The 21,168-nt window shown below is 34.9% G+C and overlaps 1 protein-coding gene across 1 annotated transcript; it reads right to left on the bottom strand.

The window, feature by feature from the left end:
- Positions 1–1,673: 1,673 nt before the first annotated feature.
- LOC144444511 (vacuolar protein sorting-associated protein 11 homolog) lies at positions 1,674–19,929 on the bottom strand. The gene is made up of 26 exons (XM_078133951.1): positions 19,915–19,929; positions 19,056–19,127; positions 17,753–17,926; positions 17,372–17,422; positions 16,974–17,143; positions 16,527–16,668; positions 16,116–16,205; positions 15,801–15,937; positions 15,269–15,330; positions 14,653–14,732; positions 14,254–14,333; positions 13,463–13,616; positions 11,775–11,921; positions 11,153–11,197; positions 10,797–10,943; positions 9,716–9,821; positions 9,329–9,462; positions 8,731–8,859; positions 7,837–7,925; positions 7,182–7,265; positions 6,188–6,365; positions 5,698–5,819; positions 5,120–5,215; positions 4,089–4,215; positions 3,714–3,779; positions 1,674–3,218 (listed from the first exon to the last, which is right to left on the bottom strand). Exons 1-26 carry the CDS (start codon positions 19,927–19,929, stop codon positions 2,538–2,540), a joined length of 3,378 nt encoding a protein of 1,125 aa, XP_077990077.1. The 3' UTR covers positions 1,674–2,537.
- Positions 19,930–21,168: the final 1,239 nt, after the last annotated feature.

Below are 21,168 nucleotides of genomic sequence, written 5' to 3'. Positions count from 1 at the left end.
TCCAATCGCGGTCAAAGTTCAAAACTCACTGGATTTCTCACTTTTTTTCAGTTTCGCGCAAAAAAACTGCTTACAACATTGAGAATATCGTATATGTTACCTACTGCTGACAAAACTTTATTATGTACACTGATTCTGTCATGTAATTCTGTTACGCAAACGAATGACGTCATGGAATCATTGCCTTGTAATTTTCAACAACATCAACAGTTTGCATGTCAGACTGATAAAAAAAACAACTAGGAAATAGATTAGTGTATGTAGTGGTTTTGATCAAAACTAAGACAACTAAGGAAACCAGTGACGTATAGAACTTGATGACCCTTTAACTTAGCTGATATTAATTGCAATATTATAATGGTTAATACATATATCTAGAAGACCAAATGGAACGACCTATCGTATGATATATCTGCGAATTTTACAGAACCTTGTATACATCATGTGGCACTTTGTAAGATTTCAAGTTTCACGATTATTGCTCATTTGTCCTGAGCATCATTTTATTCCTCGAAGTAAAACTACTATTGTTAGAAAATGACAATACTTGATCGGTGTAAGTTGTAATTCCAAATTGAATAAAGAAAAGAGAGCACCTAACTACAACTTCACTCGTAAACACATATGTTCAGTGTGTTTAAGAGAGATGCAAACACTAGATTGAAGGTATGAACTCTGTACAGGCTGTCCATTTGTCTCTCTGTCTCTGTCCAGCTGTGGCTGTCTGTCTGCCTGCCTGTCCATCTGTGTCTGTCTGCCTGTCTGTCTGTCTGTCTGTGTGTGTCTGTCTGTCTCTGCCTGTCTGTCTCTCTGTCCGTCTGTCTGTCTGTGTCTGTAAGTCTCTCTGTCTGTGTAAACGAGTCAAAGGAGCTACATGTTTCTATTTCTCATAGTCTTTTCCTTTCTCTCTGCCTTCATTTGTCTGTGTGACTTCAGAACTATTAAAATCACCAATGTCCTAAAACTACTCTTTCCAGGATTATTCCTAGCCATCTCACTCATCTGATAATAAATTTTGCTCGTAATGTAAAAATTCTATCTTAAAAACCAAAAACAATAAAAACAACAACAACAATCGGATATCATGCAAGAAATCTCCGAAACTCTGACTGAATTTAAATTAATTCTTTACCTTTGATAACTTATATAAGGCAATGATTCATAAGGTCTTTCATTTTGTAATGTATCACTCATAATAACTTTGGGTATTTAAAGCAATAAAATGTATTAAAGAAAAACATGTGAATGTGTCCAAGTTAGTCATTAACCATTTAGTCGTTATGCATGCATGTGCGTGTATGTGTGTGTGTGTGTGTGTATGTATGTGTGTGTATATGTGTATGTGTGTATGTATGTATGTGTGTGTGCGTGTGTCTGTGCGTGTGTGTGTGTGTGTGTGTGTGTGTGTGTGTGTGTGTGTGTGTGTGTGTGTGTGTGTGTGTGTGTGCATGTTTATGTAATATGTATGACAGGTTAAGAGGCCATGCAACTGTTCTTATCAAACCACGATGTGTAATATGAGTCTCTTCTGTTCCAACATGCTGTGCCAAGTGTTTTGTTTACTTTCCCTGTTTGTAACAAGTTTCCCTTGTCAATGCTAAATTTGAAGGAAAATTACAAACAGATTTCAGCTGGGGTAATATATTTATTCTACAAGCATTTTTGTTTGCACGGTAATACACAGTGAAATAATAAACTGTTATTTACATAACTGTCCCTACCAGGAGGGTATGCAAGGAAAAACCAAAAGTTTTTCTAAATAAAATGAATTGTGCATATCATAGCATATTAAAATGAAACAGTATATAATATATCTCACTTAGTACCACAATCTGTCACTACAAGTAAACGGTCTGATAAATGAATCACAATTTTGAAATCCACATACTGTAAAACTGGACATTTTCACTAAAGACTTATTTTTTTGCTCATTTCCCTGGAAAAGAAAAATGCAAAAATAAATAGAGACTAAAATGCCTTCTTGTATATGACACAATGTACCAGTCTGATAATTTGTGAAAATTAGTCTTTGAGATCTAGCTGAAGACTGTAAAACTGCAAATTTTCTAGTAGTGAAAATATCTAGGTTTACTGTAAATTAAAGATTTGCTCTTGACTCATTCCTAGATATAACATTACAAAGAGACTTCTCTATTTAAAACACTGAAAGAGCCATGATCTTTTGATTCTGGTTTATGTACAAAACAAAATATGCATGTATTAGTCTGATACTATTGAACCAATCAGAATGCTTGGCTTTAGCATTATTGTAATGCTACACAATAGCCTAATACCGATTGGCTACTTTGATTGGATGCATCAGGTCATTATCCAATCAGCATACAGTAGCTTGAACCAATCAGAACGCTTGGCTTTAGCATTTTTGTTATGCTAAATATAGAAGCCTAATATTGATTGGCTAATTTGATTTGGGGCATCTGGTCATCGTCCAATCAGCACACAGTAATTGTCAGATGAATTATACACCTGGTGCTAAACTAATGATTTCAGAAATATAATTCCTAAATGTCACTCTCTCAATGAAATGGATTATTGGGATCAAGTTCTTCTGTAACATCTTCTTCAAATGGATTAGTAGCAGTACTAGTTTCAAAGGGATTAGAGTTCTCCTCAAACGGATTAGTGTTCTCTTCAAATGGATTAGTTGATTCTCCTGTAGTGCCAAATGGATTAAGATGATCTGATTGTTGAGACGATACACTACTAGCTGGTGTTGTATTTTTAGATCTGGCTACTTTTCTACTGGTCTCAACAGGCCTGCTAGGTTCCCTTGATCTGTTAGTGTCATATGGATTGCTGGCTGGTTTCTGTGCTGGGTTGAAACGACTTGGTTCTCCAGCTGGTCTATGAGATGAAACATAACGACTAGGTTCTGTCACTGGCTTCTGTGTTTGTCCAAACCTGCTTGGTTCAGCTGCCTGTTTCTGGGCTTGGGCATATCTACTGGGTTCTGTGTTTGGTTTATGTGAAGAGATATATCGACTTGGTTCAGAGGCCTGCTGCTGTGCTTGTGAATATCGACTTGGCTCTACCACAGGTTTGTGTGATGAAACAATGCGACTTGGTTCTGGTGATGGCTTCTGTGTTGATACAGGATTCTGGCTCATTAACAGTTCTCTTTGTATTCCAGTATCAGCTGGGAGTCTGACTGGATTAAGTTTGGCTTTAGCTGGCACTGGATCAGTCAACAATGTCACCTATAGGTAATCATAGCAACAACAACTTTAACTTTCTGAAAATGTTTTTTTCCAATTTCCCACAACTGCAAATATGAAAGCATTTACATACTCAAACTGCTAACCTCGTTTACTCGCTGCCACTAGATGGCATAGTAGCAGATAGAGACTGAACATACTTAAGCATTTATGAGAGCTTTTGACTGGAACCGCTAGTCGTATTCACTGGCTGCCACTAGAGGGCGTAGTAGCATGTTCAAGCCGAATGTAACTTTGTTTTATCAACGTTTAAAAAACTAAATGTGTAATATAAAGTATTTATCTATCACAGCTTATTGTTTTCTTAACCTAATAAGTTCCCTCTTGTCGGCATCAGCAAGAAATATTTCCATATGCTGGCTTTTGGTAAACTGTTCTGGTTACTGGAAATCCCAGAAGCGGTTTATTAACATGTATGCTTTATAAAGGATTATCTTGATCACTTATCTATTGTGACTAGTAAGTCAACTCCTTTACCTTATTGAATACTCCTCTACCAAAGTAATCAGCCACCACTGAAAAGCCATCAGTAGCTCTCTCCAACTGTCAAGTAAAATATGAACCAATGCAATATTACTATCACTATAGTAATAAATAGATCTTGTATACACAATAAATATACTATAACTATAGTAACAAATACTTTTTGTATACACAACAAAGTATCACTGTATTTCTGTTAAATGAACTGATACAAAAAAAATACCATTCTCTTCTATAACCCCTGACCCCTCCAGCCCCATCAATTCTCCTACTCCGTCACCCCTTTCTCTACCCCGTCACCCCCCCCCCCACCCCGTCACCCCCACTCAGTTGGTCATCATACCCTCCCTCCTCCACCCCATATCTCACCTGGTGATGGAACTGTTCATGTAGATCTTTGCTATGTTCCTGTGCTCGTATGATATCCAGTACCTTCCTGTTTTCTTGCATACAAGCTGGACACTCGGACTCATTCTCTGCATAGCCTTCAAAACAGCTAATCATAGAAATTGTTTGATTAAAGGTGATTCAAAATGCTCCATACCACAACCTTGAAAAATGCCAGTAAATGCAAGCTAGCTATTCAAAATTGAATGATTAGTGAGAACAAAAGAGTTAAAACTGTGGATCAGTGGCTGACCTGAGCCGCCATGAATTTACAGTTATACTGCCTATTGTTCTCCCTTTAGGGGATTATGACGTCATAGAGGGTACCGTTTCATACCAGTTAATGGTTTAATCATACCATCATTATCTTGGAATACATCATGTGACATAGTTAAAGGCATGTGATTCAATCCCAGGTTCTCACATTAGTGTTATCTTATCAGTTTACTACATGTAAGATACACAGGATTATTCTGCTGTTCTGGATTAACATTTTCAATAACTCTGCCAGATTTTTTGGAGATAACAATAAACCTTTGTCTTATTTTGTCTCTATAACATCAATAAATCTTCTTCTTCCATAATTGTTATATAATTTTCAATATTACAACTCATGAAAAAACATTGGTGCATTGATGAAGTAAGCTAAGGAAAGGCTTCCTGCGATGACAAAATTAAGTAACACCAATAATACAACTGATACATGCATAAACAACAGCGGGTGCCTTGGACGTAGATTCATGCAACGTTTCATCAGTTTGTTTTATCTAAGGCAGTCGTACTCGACTATTATAACATTTAGCATTCTATCAACAAACAGAGTTACAGGGTCCTGGCTCAGTGGTATTTATACTTTGATAAGTTATCGACGCCAATCACATTGTTTGTCTTTGAATGAACCTCATCTCATTCCTACTTGCCAAGAGCAAGGCAAACACATCAATGTTTTTTTTTCAGGTTGTATATGTATAGTATGTGTACAACTTCAAGAGATACTAGATGAATGTACTTACTGTTGATGGTAAGAGTGTTGACATAAGAAATGTACTGATGGTAACTCTAAAGGATGATTACACACACTGCATTTAGACACTTGAAATATCTTAGCACTGCAAAGTAAAAGTTATTATCAGTCAACTTGCATACTATATTACATGCCTCAATATATGTATATATAATCAGACCACTGTTACAGATAGGAACATCTCGAGATATTGGCTGGGCAGGTGAACTTATAATGCCAACAGCTAGCGTGCAAGAAAAGTACTACCTCATCTAAATCATGACATTTACAAGATGCTTTGAAATTTGGCAATCTAACTCGATAAAAATCAATGTATATTTGTCACTATATAAACATTCACTCAGTATTTAAGAATATGAGTGTTAGTGACTACCATCCTCCTCACATCTGATCCTCATGTACAAAACATCCATATTGAGTCAGTAATATTAAATTTTAATATACATATTTATCCCTAAATTTAAATATAGAACCATTTTCTACAAATTGAGTAATTGTTGGACTTGAAAATTTGATATTAACACTCATCATATGGGCCTCATCATAAATATGTTATAGTGGACTTGCCTGGATTTTAATTCTTCTATTTGATTTCTCATTTTTTCTGTTTCTTCTTTGTACTGCCTAATCAATCTGTCATCTTCAGAAATCTGGTCATTTTCTTGTTGAAGACGTCTTATTATGTAATCCTGGTTAACATCACAAAATAAGTAGAAAAGAAATATAACTGTAAGTTTAAGATTATGACATTTGAATGGTCACATGTCAGCTTCAAGATATCTGATGAGCATCACGTCACATGACAGTCACATGATAGTCACATGGGAGCTTCTGAATATCTGATGAGCATCACGTCACATCTTGACAGCCACATGATAGTCACGAGAATTGACAGTCTGATGGGTGTCACATGTAAGTCAATGATAGTCACATGGGAGCTTCTGAATATTTGATGAGCATTACATGTCACATGACAGTCACATGATCATCACAAATCACATGACAGCAACTTATCATCTTCATGTCTGGCTTATGACAATAACAATATGATGCTAACCTTAACAACAGACAGAGTAGCAGTTGAGTTGTGTGCAAGTGTTTGTATAACTAACAATGGTGGCAGCAGATTGCGTTTATCGATGTGAGCCAGGACTTCCATGATTTGTGGTTTACAATTCTCTTCCTTTCCAGCAAAGTAAGACAATGCCTGAACCCATAGACTTGGATCTTGCTGGCTGCAATTGATCATTCAATATGCATGGTTAAAGCCCTATGTCTGAATCCCATGGTCTTGAATTAGCACTATGTTATCAGTGGAGCTATAACGATTTATTATATTATAGCATTACCAATTCCAGTGAATTTTGTGACGTCATCGCTGTACATTATTACTGATAATGTACTCCGTTTTTGGGCATCGCGGCCCCGGAACGAGCATAACAATACAAGCTTATTTGTTCTGTTTCTTCATACAACTAGGTATTTTTTCGAAATGCATGATGTTACTTATGATTGTCATTTCCACTGTTTAAAAATACAACGCATTCATGAAACAAATGTGTGTTCACTGCAGTTCATTAAAGTGTATATGTGTGTGTACGTGTACGTATGTGTGTCGCTATGATTAGTATTCAGCTTCCGGGCCGAACATGGCAGACGATGTTCAGCGCTGTGTATATTATACGTTGTTTTGCGTTTCTCGGTCTACAAATTCACTGGAATTGGCAAAACTATAAAATAATAACACTAATGTACGCCCTCCAAGTCCATAATGGACTCAAGCAAACTTTGCACTCCATAATGGGCTCGGCTTTCGCCTCGCCCATTATGTCGTTCAAAGTTTGCTTTCGTCCATTATGGGCTGGGAGGGCGTACATTATTGTTTAATTAGGATCATTCAGTTGTTATAGACCACCTTTTTGAAAACTGATTTTACACCCAAATTTTAATCTTCATTTTACATCCGTTTATAGGTTGAAATCCTACTTTTGGGTGTAAATAGTTATTAGACACCAAGTCCTCAAAATATGGTGTGAATATACTTAACTTACCCAAATCTCTTGCAGGCATCTATTATATTTACATATTCATCGGGATCATCATTCTCCATGTGATAGCGAATAATTTGCTGATATCTGAAATTTAAATATTTATAAAAGTCACATGATTATCATAGTTGAGTGGTCTGTTAATAATTGTTACCAAGTAAACACGACAGTTACCAAGTAAATGAGTTATAGTTCTTCACATAAAATTGGAGTGAAGTGTTAAAACATGTAGTAAGGAGTGTGTTCCATTATTGAAGATTTATCCTTTGTCTTAGTAGTCAATGACATACAAGTCTGATCATCTGATTTGAACTCTAAGGCTATGTTTACATGATGACGTTTTCAAATAATAAAGCTAATATCATTTTTATTTTAATGCATTTGCATCTGTTTATATGATAGGCTGTCAGGCGTTTTTGCCTGTCTACACGGCAACACAAAAGACGAAACAAATCGACGTTTGCATCTGTTTATACGATTGGCTGTCAGCCGTTTTTGCCTGTCTACATGGAAACATAAAAGACGAAACAAATCGAAAACAATGCTGTGGCACATGTGTATACATAATGACATGGTTTAAACTCAAGCATAAGTACAATATTGATGTGGGCCATTCTTTATATATTATATCTGATATTCATCAACCTTATTAACTTACATTTTGGCTTTCTCATACAGGTATAGGATACCAGCTTTAAAGTTATGCATTTGACACAACACAAGTGCTTGATCAATGTCATACTGGGCCTGTTGAAGATAAAAGAATAGTCTTAAAATATGAGAATTCAATGATCATAAATGCTGATTGTTATATAGACGTCTGTTGTATATATGAAACATATATCTATGTGTATATTGTTAGCTTTAATAGACTATTATAACACATCATTTTTATATAGCCTTCAGTGATTGGTCTAGATTGTACCATGATATATTGAACCATAGTGACCTTAATTTGCATGTAGGGGCACTATCTGCATTCTATTTCCCTAGGGCACTATTCACGTGGCATTGAAGTCTTATCAGATTTGCTTTGACTATAGAAAGAATATGTGCCAGAGAATGTGATGTGTTATAAAACACTTATTGCCTGGCCTTATTCAGGCACTAGTAGACATCATATTACCCCTCAGGAAATAGTTGCTAAATACTAATAACAGCCCTCATGGTAATAGACATTTACTAGTGACCTCACAGCCAGGCAATAATTGTATAGTATACTATAATGTAGTCAAGTAAGCTGGATAATCTTGTGAAAATATGAAAGGATATTTTGTAAAGGAATTTGGAAAAAGATAATTCATTGATTAGAAGAATTTGAAGTATGTAAATTGACAGAATTGAGGTAATGGGGAGCAAAAGGAAGAATTAGATAAACAAAGGAGAAGGAATAAATACGGGGGTTGCTGTTTGATTACTGACGGTTTTAGCTTATGGGGTGGTGGTTGGAGGTGGGGAGGGGGAAGGGGGAAGAGGAGTGGTTTTATAACTGATATCATAGCCTAGAGAAAGACAAGGCAGATAATATATAGATTGCCGAGCATAGTCTTACCTCAGTATTCTGTAACAGATTAAGAGTTTTTCTTTCTACATCAGCTTTCCTCTCAGCGTCATGGGCTAAGTCATGTAAGTACAGTTCTAACAATGTATTGTAGATCATTGGAGAACACGATGGCTGCACCTGTCAATATTGACAAGAAAACCAATCAGGAGAGATCAGAGACAAAGGACAATACAAACTTACAGGTACCTTTATCGTGTGCTATAAGAAGTCTGTAAGTCTACTATACCTTTATAATGTGTTCCAAGAACTCTGTAAGTCTACTATACCTTTATCATGTGTTCTAAGAACTCTGTAAGTCTACTATGCCTTTATCATGTGTTCTAAGAACTCTGTAAGTCTACTATACCTTTATCATGTGTTCTAAGAAATCTGTAAGTCTACTATACCTTTATCATGTGTTCTAAGAAGTCTGTAAGTCTACTATACCTTTATCATGTGTTCTAAGAACTCTGTAAGTCTACTATACCTTTATCATGTGTTCTAAGAAGTCTGTAAGTCTACTATACCTTTATCATGTGTTCTAAGAACTCTGTAAGTCTACTATACCTTTATCATGTGTTCTAAGAACTCTGTAAGTCTACTATACCTTTATCATGTGTTCTAAGAACTCTGTAAGTCTACTAGAGTTATTGACAAAGATGTGAATAAACTCTTCTGCATTTGCTCTTAGTGGTTTAGGCAGTATAGATCCATCCATAGCAGCCTCATCTACAAGTGGCTCTAAAATAAAAACAAATATTCACGTAAATAAAATAACCATTTTAATTTTTGGAAATAAACAATGCTTTTAATTATTTTAACTTACTATCTTAAGGTTTGTAGTCTATACACAAAAGATTTACCTTACTCTCTCTAGGTCTATAGTCTGTACACAAAAGATTTAACTTACTGTCTCTAGGTTTGTAGTCTATACACAAAAGATTTACCTTACTCTCTCTAGGTCTATAGTCTGTACACAAAAGATTTAACTTACTGTCTCTAGGTTTATAGTCTGTACACAACAGTTTCAGAAGTTCTGTAGTTTCCTGTGGTACTTCGTTCATCAAGATTTTACCATACTTCTTTAAGTTGTTCTCTGCCTGTAAATATGACAAAATAAACAAACATCATGTACACACTTAACAACTCAAACACGTGTCAACATACAAAATAAACTGAACTGAGTATCTTACAACTGGGTGATAAAATTTGTGAAACTTGGAATCTATCAGCATATGAGTAGTAATGCATTCATTGGGCTTAAATATGAATTTTCTTTCATTTATGGGAAGTTACGAAGTTATAAAATGTCACATTTCGCTACCAAGTACAGTTAATACCCTTGTTGTTTTGTCTTATCACATGAAATTTGGAATAATTTTTTAATTGTATATTCAACTCAAATATCTTTAAATAATGCCCTTTTCCTTATATTGGGTGCAATACAGGTATCATTGACTTATTTTGTTGAAGACGCATGCAATCTGACCACCTAGCACAATACAAAGTTCTAATTTATTTAGGTGTGATGCTAATCTACCTAAAACAAGAATGTATCATGTAACAACTAGATTGCCTCTTCAAAGCTAAACATGAATGTATGTATAACATAGATTACCTCTTCAAAGCTAAACATGAATGTATGTATAACATAGATTACCTCTTCAAAGCTAAACATGAATGTATGTATAACATAGATTACCTCTTCAACGCTAACCATGAATGTATACATGTAATATAGATTACCTCTTCAAAGCTAAACATGAATGTATGTATAACATAGATTACCTCTTTAAAGCTAAACATGAATGTATGTATAACATAGATTACCTCTTCAAAGCTAAACATGAATGTATGTATAACATAGATTACCTCTTCAACGCTAACCATGAATGTATAATATAGATTACCTCTTCAAAGCTAAACATGTGTGTATAACATAGATTACCTCTTTAAAGCTAAACATGCATGTATGTATAACATAGATTACCTCTTTACAGATAAACATATATGTATGTACAGCATAGATTACCTCTTCAAAGCTAAACATGAATATATGTAGAACATATCATTACCTCTTCAAACTCTAGTTTTCCTATGTATTTCAGTGATTTGTTATACTCCATAATATCTTCTAGTTGTACCTTCAGGTACCAGTCATGTTGGCCATGATTCTCTGCCAGGAATAATGCATGTTTATAGTAGCCAGCTTGCCGGCATACCTGCGAAAAACATCAAAATATACTATATGAAATATAAAATATATCACTACCAAACTGTTAGTGATCTGCAGGTACATACTATACAGTATTTCAACTTAAAGTATTTGTTAACAACATCTTATTTTTAATGTTTTCTTCAGGTTGTTGGGGGGTATTTGTAAACAACATGTTAAGTCTGTAGATAAAGATGATCTATAAAAGTTACCTACCTTGATGGCTGTCTCCACATCAAAGTCAACTTCCTTATCTTTGGTCTAAAAAAAAGAAGAAATGTTTTAAGTACATGATTTGAAGTATCATTAATACATATATTGTGAAAAATAACTAGTAGCAACTGTATACATGCTCAGTCTATTGAACATTTGACTGTTGCAATTTTGGTATTTGACTCACGATCAGCTCATAGCCTTCTTAGCCGTAATTGATATGATGATATGATTAATTAATACACACATCATGTAAATATTGTAAAAAGCTTCCTATCCACACTGTCACTGCATAGTGTTGTCTTAATTGATTTAGTAGTGAAGTGGTAGAGGGGCCTGTATTGAGAAGACATGTTGACCTCATGTCATTTCAATTCATGTATCTTGCTTGTAATCACTTGAGATCTGCAATAACGGTACTAGGGCGGGCGAGAGGAAGGTTAGTGATAAAATGTGATAACATATAAACCCTTATTATTGCTACCTCATATATATTCATATTTCAGCGAGTGGATTACTACTTAACTCAAAGTAGAAATAGTGCTTCAGAACTATAAAAAAAATAGCACCAATGGCGTTGTAGCTCAACTACATACTTTATAAGAGCAGTGTTTACGTCACTTACCATTATAAATTCATCCAGTTTAGAATTATCTTTCAACTTTGTGTAACAATTGAGTAGGAGGGTTGTATGATCTTCATTTGCTAGAGATTGTTTATGAAGTTCTTGTAGGTAGGCAGTTAGATTGTGTATCCTTTGGGCATCTAAAAACTACACATGAAAACACAGTAAGTTTAGTCTGTATTAGACTAAAGTGTAGGTCAAATGTAAGTCACTACAACCTATATTGGGTCATGTGAAAGACTTTACAATCTAAATGTAGGTCATGTGTAAGACTTTACAATCTAAATGTAGGTCATGTGTAAGACTTTACAATCTAAATGTAGGTCATGTGTAAGACTACAATCTAAATGTGGGTCATGTGAAAGACTTTACAATCTAAATGTAGGTCATGTGTAAGACTTTACAATCTAAATGTAGGTCATGTGTAAGACTACAATCTAAATGTGGGTCATGTGAAAGACTTTACAATCTAAATGTAGGTCATGTGTAAGACTTTACAATCTAAATGTAGGTCATGTGTAAGACTACAATCTAAATGTGGGTCATGTGAAAGACTTTACAATCTAAATGTAGGTCATGTGTAAGACTTTACAATCTAAATGTAGGTCATGTGTAAGACTACAATCTAAATGTGGGTCATGTGAAAGACTTTACAATCTAAATGTAGGTCATGTGTAAGACTACAATCTAAATGTGGGTCATGTGAAAGACTTTACAATCTAAATGTAGGTCATGTGAAAGACTTTACAATCTAAATGTAGGTCATGTGTAAGACTACAATCTAAATGTGGGTCATGTGAAAGACTTTACAATCTAAATGTAGGTCATGTGTAAGACTTTACAATCTAAATGTAGGTCATGTGTAAGACTTTACAATCTAAATGTAGGTCATGTATAAGACTTAGTCTAAATGTAGGTCATGTATAAGACTTAGTCTAAATGTAGGTCATGTGTAAGACTACAATCTAAATGTGGGTCATGTGTAAGACTTTACAATCTAAATGTAGGTCATGTGTAAGACTTTACAATCTAAATGTAGGTCATGTGTAAGACTTTACAATCTAAATGTAGGTCATGTATAAGACTTAGTCTAAATGTAGGTCATGTATAAGACTTAGTCTAAATGTAGGTCATGTGTAAGACTACAATCTAAATGTGGGTCATGTGTAAGACTTTACAATCTAAATGTGGGTCATGTGTAAGACTTTACAATCTAAATGTAGGTCATGTGTAAGACTTAGTCTAAATGTAGGTCATGTGTAAGACTTTACAATCTAAATGTAGGTCATGTGTAAGACTTTAAATTCTAAATGTAGGTCATGTGTATGACTTTAAATTCTAAATGTAGGTCATGTGTAAGACTTTAAATTCTATATGTAGGTCATGTGTAAGACTTTACAATCTAAATGTAGGTCATGTATAAGACTTTACAATCTAAATGTAGGTCATGTGTAAGACTTTACAATCTAAATGTAGGTCATGTGTAAGACTTTACAATCTAAATGTAGGTCATGTGTAAGACTTTACAATCTAAATGTAGGTCATGTATAAGACTTTACAATCTAAATGTAGGTCATGTGTAAGACTTTACAATCTAAATATAGGTCATGTGAAAGACTTTACAATCTAAATGTAGGTCATGTGTAAGACTTTACAATATCAACAATTGGAACTCAGCAGGTCCATACCTTTCTAATCACATAAGAAGGTTCCAGTCTACCAATAGTACGTATATACTGAGCTATTGCACCATCATGATCACCTTTGCTGTATAAATGATCACCATACTGTGTAAATATATCTATCAGTCCATCATAGTCATAATGCTGACTCTTAGCAAGGCTGCAAAACAAGACAAAAAGTTTAAGAACATAATCAAAGTGATAATGCTGACTTTGAACAAGGTGCAAACAACAGAAAATGTCACAGAACCAAATCAAAGTCAAATGCTGACTTAACGAGGCTGAAAACAATAGATAAAATCTCAGACCCTAATCATGACTCCCTGATACAGCAAATTACAAAATTGTTCAATTTTTACAGATTAACATACACTATTGTATAATTTTGGCCTCATATCTCTCTTTCTTCACACATTGTTTTAATGAATAGAATTCAACACAAAAAACAGCTTTGAGACTTTGTCTTCTTTCGCAATGGATAAGGCCAACAACAGCAGCAACAACAACAACAACAACAATTAAATCAATCAGATGATGTTCTACAACATTCATCATTTTGGAGTTAGTCCTTTCATTTCACCCCATCAAAGCTTTGGGTAAAGATTCATTTTTGTCAACTTGAGGTGTGTTGTCTGCAAGTACATGACAATGGACACTTAATGTAATCATGTTTAGCCAAGTCTTCTCCAGGCTTTCCATGTTTTTAATTATAAGAGTTATATATGATAGCACTATCAAAAAAATAGTAAATTTGTAGCCCTGTGTGTATTTTTTACCCTTGGTTAATGATTACCTACCTTATAGCCATAACATACAGGTTCTTCTTAAACAACATCTCTAACTTTGTCTGTGTGTCTCTCTCCTGCAAATGATATAGCTGTAAACACAAAACATAGAAATAGATTATTAAAATATGATGGCATGTAAAAATAAAGATAACCTAGGGATATAGCAAAGTTAGACTGAAAAAAGTACACGTACATTTTTATTACATGGGACTCTTTCATAGTCAATGACCTTTGTGACTCTTTTAGTGTGTTTTCCACTTGTAGTTTTTATCACTTTTGTAACATTCAGTGCCTATGAACTTTTAGGATAGATGACACTTTACAAGTGCTATTATCATATTATTAATAAAGATAACTTATGGATATGGCAAAGTCAAAGTGAACTCAGAACATATAGGCGACACTTACTTTGTGATCTCCTGATAATACATACATTGAACCCCATTCACATAACACATCAAGGACTTCAGGTATCGGTGATGAATAAGCTGGCAAAGACAGGGAAAATACAGTTACCATACAAACAGAAATACCCATCAGGTCCAGCCTATAGTCATTCACCTTTGGACATTAATGTGTAAACCCAATGACCACTTGAAATCAGTATAATTTTGTCGACTACCAAGTAAACTGCATGAACTATATATATATTGCCTTCGCCTCTAAAAAGATCATAATGTGTACAATAGTGCAGCATTACATGAAATGCTGAGCACAGGGCACTTAAAAAGACTGGCACCCGTCCCTTGTGAGATTTCTTTGTTCATATTTTCAAATGTTTTGAGATTGTTATTCAATTTCATTATTAGTTTTGTAAAGGAAAATATCCTCAATATTTTTTTTTAAAGTTACAAGCAGTCTCCCAAGGGCTCTACAGGTTCACCAGACAGTTTTGCAATCACTCAGGTAGGTTATCACTTCACATAAAAGTACACAGTTGTGTATCAAATATTCAAACTAAAAATGTGTTATTCAAATATAGAGTGAAGAAAGGGCAGAGAACAGAGAAAGTTCACACACTTACCTATAAATTTGTTCTGTATGTCATACACAGTGACTACATTCATATTCCTAGTAGGAGCACCCCTGTAATACACAATATATATTAACACAAGGGCCAACTTGAGATGTGGTATTTACCAATAGTAAATGCTTTCCAAAAGATTCGTCTAGAAATACATTTATTTTGATTTTCACCCTAGAGACAGCACACCACCCCTATTTGACATTAACAAGCTTACACATGTATACTTCTCTATGATCCTGATGTCAGTGGTAGTTTTTGGGTGCATCCAAAAAGTATATATTTCAAATCATTTGGAATGCCTGACTGCCATGCCTTATATTGTACAATAACTGGTGATAACTAAACATATTTCAGTATATTTCAATGTGTTCTTTTGAGAGTTGAATGATGAACATGAAAACAAACATATACAATTTATTTATGTAATATGTAGTTTTAAGAACTTGCTGTTAAATAATATCGTTTGTTGTTATTTGACTGTAATTGTGTTTTATCATTAATCATGAATATCAAAGTATATCTGACTGACCCGGTTGCACCTCTTGGAATGGTTTTATTTTCTCTACTGACAAGAACCAAGTATCCTCTGTACCACTGCAGTAATAGTTTATCCCCCTCAAATGCTAAGCACGGTCCTCTACCATCGGCTTGGTAGAAGTACACAGCCTGTTTGATAAAAACAATAGATAGTAGCAATGTGAACTATTGATGGCACTGTTCTGTTTCATTTCTGATACACAATCATTGAGAGAATTATTCTTCATGTTCTCCTTGTAAGTTGTATTGGATAATGATGAATTGCCAGGTGTATGTAATAAATATAATCAGATAAAATGTGACTTACTTCACTTCTGCCAATCACAAATTGACAATCTTGACTGTTGTCTGATAATACACTACATCTTACTGGACATCCATGGCTGTCTAACTGCTCCTGAAAACAAAGAATATGTTTCTATAAGTGGATATCCCTGGCTGTCTAAGCTCTTGGTCTCTTCTGTGCAAAGATGCAAGTGAAATGTCAAAGTACTCATATCTAGTCTTGTGACCTTACAATACCAAACCAAAAACAGCCCACTTTCGAATCAGAAATATTTCTGCTTCTGACAAGTGTTGTGATACACAAAACATTCACACCAGCCATTAAAGAGTACAGAACTTTCATGTGATTTTTTCAAATATTCTTTCATTTCTAAACAATAGCAGCATGAATTTTACAAAGAGACAAATAGAGCAGCATTTATTATCAGCTTACCTTTCTGTCATTGATTGTTATGTTAACTGACACTACACTAGTTTCACAGACAATAAACAGAGTGATATACTTCTGTGAATGTCTGAAAGCAAGCCCTGTGATGCGACTATTGTCTTGGTGTATGGTCCTAGTCTTGGTATGTCTGCAAGGAATAAAATGCAATTCAAGAGAAAATTATCTACTATTGTAGAACATTCAACCAAACTGACTGTAGAATAGGGTTATGTTTACATAATATGGAAATCATAAGGTCAAACCCACTACTACTATTAGTGTGAAGATCTTAGACTTTTGTAATGAAATCACAAACCGTGTTTTACAAAATAAAAAAATTGCGATCCTCTCCCCCCCCCCCCCCCCCCATAATTTATGTGGGATAAAATACTGTGTTGTGATAGGAGAAGCAATACTTGTTAGAACCAGCAAAACATCAATCCTAAACCCCACCTGTCTCTCAGTACATCTCCTTTGACCAGTGTGACTGTACCATCGGTAAATCCTATGGCCATCATGTTCAAGGTTTCACTGACACAAATTGCTGAGACTGGTGTTGGTTTGTTGCTACTGGGAATAGCACGACTAAGTCTACAACATGTAGGGTTGCCCATCTTGTCAACCTAGCAGGATAAAACATAACAAGACCAAGTTTAAGATCATTACAAATTTAAAGAAAGGGTTCAAAAACTTGATGAAATGTTATATCCCCAGGATTTCATTTCAGTTTAAAAGAAACACATTCATCATCAATTGATGAAAACAAATCCAAGTCTCAAGTGTATTGGAATCTGTCAAAACAAAACTTGTAGTACACCAATACTTAATGACTAGTCCATAAAATTCCTTACCTTATCCAAATTCCATACTTTAATAAGTGGGTTGATGCCTGGTTCATCTTCCTAGTGACAACAAACACAAAACACAATATCATATTTGTCATGTATGCATGACTGTAAACTGCTGGTATTGTTTGGGAAAAATACATCATATTCCACTTATAGTAATCACTTGGCTGCCAATTTTTAAATTATTTAATTATCTCATGAGGGTGTCCCATATTTGGGGGACATAAAGAACTGAAACTATCCTAATGGATGCTAACAAAACGTGAACCATACAACTTATATTACATATCTCAACCAAAATGGACATCTGGCAGCAAACATAGAAAGTTTTAGTAAATATTCTCTTTCTGAACCAAAAGTTGTATAAATGTGAAGGATACTTACCCCAATAGATATCAATATGTTATGCTGTTTTAGTTGAAATAAATGAGTCACTCTCAGTTCATAGGCTCTGAACGCATGCAGGTCTAGATTCCTATTTAAAAAGAATATGGTTCCTTCTATATCTCCTATCACAATCTGTCCACGTCCACTGGCACATACTGCAATGGAGATATCCTACAAAATGGACAGATATATAACACATGGACTAGATGTTATCAAATTTATGAATTCATTTTGTGATGTTATAGTGAACACATATTGCCTGGCCATGAGGGCTATAGCACCCGTTTATTACACCCGAGGGACTGTGAGTTACCATAATCACATGCTATTTCCCTCGGCCTTTGGCCTCGGGAAATAGCATGTGATTCTGGTAACTTACAGTCACGAGGGGGTAATGAACGGGTGCTATAGCCCGAATATAGGCCAGGCAATATGTGTTTTATAATATACCTCATGCTGTGAACTCGCGGTGGCATACGACATCATCAGAAACTGCCATTTTGACCTGCTGTGAACGCACGGTGGTCACGTGACCATGTAAAAGTTGATGGAACTATTTCCCTAAGGAAATAGTTATTCTATTTTCCTATCACGTGACCGATTCTAGCGAATCATGGCACAGCATTATCACTAGGTATATTATAGCTATGAATACAATGTATTAAAACTTTTATTGTTGGTAATAACATTTCCCTGCCATCAAAACAGTGATAAACATGTTGTATCATAAGTGTAATACCTCCAACAACAGAAACAATACAATAGTTCTTAAAAAAGATGCAGTAATATTTTAATATCCAAAACCTAATCTGATCAGTTCTTACTATTTCCATGACGAAGATGTATATCAAATTGACTTGAGTCAGTCAGTCAGTCAGTCAGTCAGTCAGACAGACAGACAGACAGGTAGGTAGGTAGACATATCATTTGAATTGCTGCAGTAGTTTTTTTACATTAAGTACAATATCAGAATTACAGGGTGCTGGTCAATTCAGAAGTTGTGAAGTTTGAGAATTTGTGTAAAAAATTGATCACACTTTTGTATGAAACCTGTCATGGTTATCAAGACTGCCTAATTACAAAAATTATTGTATAAAATGTGTATTAGTTGTGGATGTAATGACTGAGCCACTCTACACTACACTATTGTCACTATGGAGACCTCTACATGTGGCAAAGTCTTCCTCATAGTACATTATCATCAAACTCTGACAAATACAGATGTAAATGAACACATGTGTAGGCTTCGGAATTCTGCTGACAAAAAGTAATAACATGTGAATTTACTGGTACTACCCACCTTTAATTTATCATAGATTTGACCACTTTCATCTTTGACTATTTCCTTGTCAAAGAAGTTAAAGCGTCTCCACTGTGTAAGAAGAAAGATAAATGTCAGTCATTACAGTAGTTCACATTGGAGTGTGTACAATACACACACACACACACACACACACACACACACACACACACACACACACATACACGTACACACACACACACACACACACACACACACACACACAATCAGCATGAAAAAAAAATAAGTGAATGAACTCATGAACTCTTTTTTATGGCATTTCATTGTAATTTGTCTTCTTCAACAGCACAAAATAAATAACGATAATTAAATAAGGAAATAAACAAACATTCGAAATTCTTTCGGTAGCTCTCCTGCAAGGGTTCTTTATAAAATTTATTATACTAGTAACTTATAATTATATTAGAAATCAAAACAATTAACAAGTCAAATGAACATGAAATATTTGATGTGTTGAAGTTGTGTATTACATGTATTATTCTGTACTTCACCTCAGAATTGTACACAAACGAATGTTTTCTACGGACGTGACGACTACAAATGTAGCAACTGATACCGAGGTATCAGACGAAAACCAACAGCACGTCCTAAAATCGCTCACGATCAACATTTAGACAACTAAACTTCAATCCAGGATCAACAGAAAGAGGCGGACCCATTCCATGTAGATATGTCCTCAGTGTTTCAGCAATGGCCACCCTCAAAGTCAGGAAAAAAATAATTTAGATTCCTACACCCCTGTGGCTTTAAATAGTGCACCAATGACCAAATAAAACAAAACCATTCTTCTTCAACAAACATTGTCTTAGTGTCTGATAACAGTGATATTATTACTTACCTGCAGAAACGCCATGTTGGAAATGTATTGTCAGGTGACCGGAAATCGCCCAGATATATACTTTTAGAAATTTCTCAAAAATTCTCTATAACTACCTATTGTTGTTGATATCTGAACAGATTTACAAGATTTTGATGATTTTAATACCATAAATAATTGTAATTATTAAAAATGACAACGCCGCATCTGACTAATTTAGTTCAAAGTTCAAAGGTTAATCTGACATTTACCCACAATACAGTGCGTGATGTTGCCAGTGGTCACAGCGTCACCTCCAGCCCATTTAATTTTGTCGGAAAGTCGTGAATTATTTTAAAAACAGACAAAATGGCATCAAGCATGGCACGATTTAAAAACAGTGGCAAGACTTCACCAGGTAAGGAATGCAATAGTTCATTTCATTGTCTAGTTTAGGGCGTAGACTGATGGCCAGTGACTGTCAAAACAGAGTTAACTCGGAGTCGTACTAGCTATAGTAGTGTAGCGTAGCGCTTAGTGAGATGGGAGGGTCAAGCTAGCTACCGTGCAGTCAGGGTTAACTGCTTACTGTGAACAGTAAATACTGTCCTCGTAACTGGGAATATGTCGAGGTCGGCTTCCTGGCAACTACGAATTGTAAAAAGTGGAGGGCGTATATTTATGTACAAACATTTATACCTTGAGTATTTTTGATAATTGAAATAACGCGAATTAAAATCTATTTTGTAATTGTAAAACAGTATTGTCATAACTCGTATACCACAGTTAAATAAAACTTCGAGTAATTATACTGACAGTGTATTACTCCAAGAATAAAAACCTATGTAATGCATGCGTTGATATATTGCTTACAAAACGATCTACTGACTATAACAAAATGCACAAGTTAAGTCATTTGTAAATTTCACTGTCAGTTTGTAAAACCAACTATTCATTATGTTATTGTTATGATCAATCAGGTGTAACATAATTTTAAATGCATAATTAATGTATGTTGCTGATGTCTTTTTTTTTGCATTCTTTGTCCAAGGGTCATCATTAAGACGATCTGGTAGTTTTGGAAGTCTGAAGAAGAACAGTAACTTAGCGCCAAGTTTCAGTCAAAGTAGCCCGTAAGTTTGACATTTCCTGCTATTGTGTTATTAGAAGTTATCAGTGGCATAGTGTGATGTCTTGGTCTGTTGCCATAGTGAGGTAGTTAGGGACCAAAGTATGCATGGCTGCATATCTCTCAATGGTAACTACGTTTTCACAATTGCTGGGATCTTGAACCAG

The sequence above is a fragment of the Glandiceps talaboti genome, chromosome 13, assembly GCF_964340395.1.
Source record: "Glandiceps talaboti chromosome 13, keGlaTala1.1, whole genome shotgun sequence".
NCBI classification, from domain to species: domain Eukaryota; kingdom Metazoa; phylum Hemichordata; class Enteropneusta; family Spengelidae; genus Glandiceps; species Glandiceps talaboti.
This window is presented reverse-complemented; position numbering and strand designations above follow the sequence as displayed.

Bases quoted from the DNA above. Each gene is read 5' to 3' on its own strand.
- LOC144444511 (XM_078133951.1), bottom strand. The intron at 16,206-16,526 runs GTAAGCTGATAA...CTTTGTTTTCAG, and splicing joins TAACAATCAATGACAGAAAG to GAGCAGTTAGACAGCCATGG. The intron at 9,463-9,715 runs GTAAGTTAAATC...TTTTTATTTTAG, and splicing joins AGACTATAAACCTAGAGACA to AGCCACTTGTAGATGAGGCT.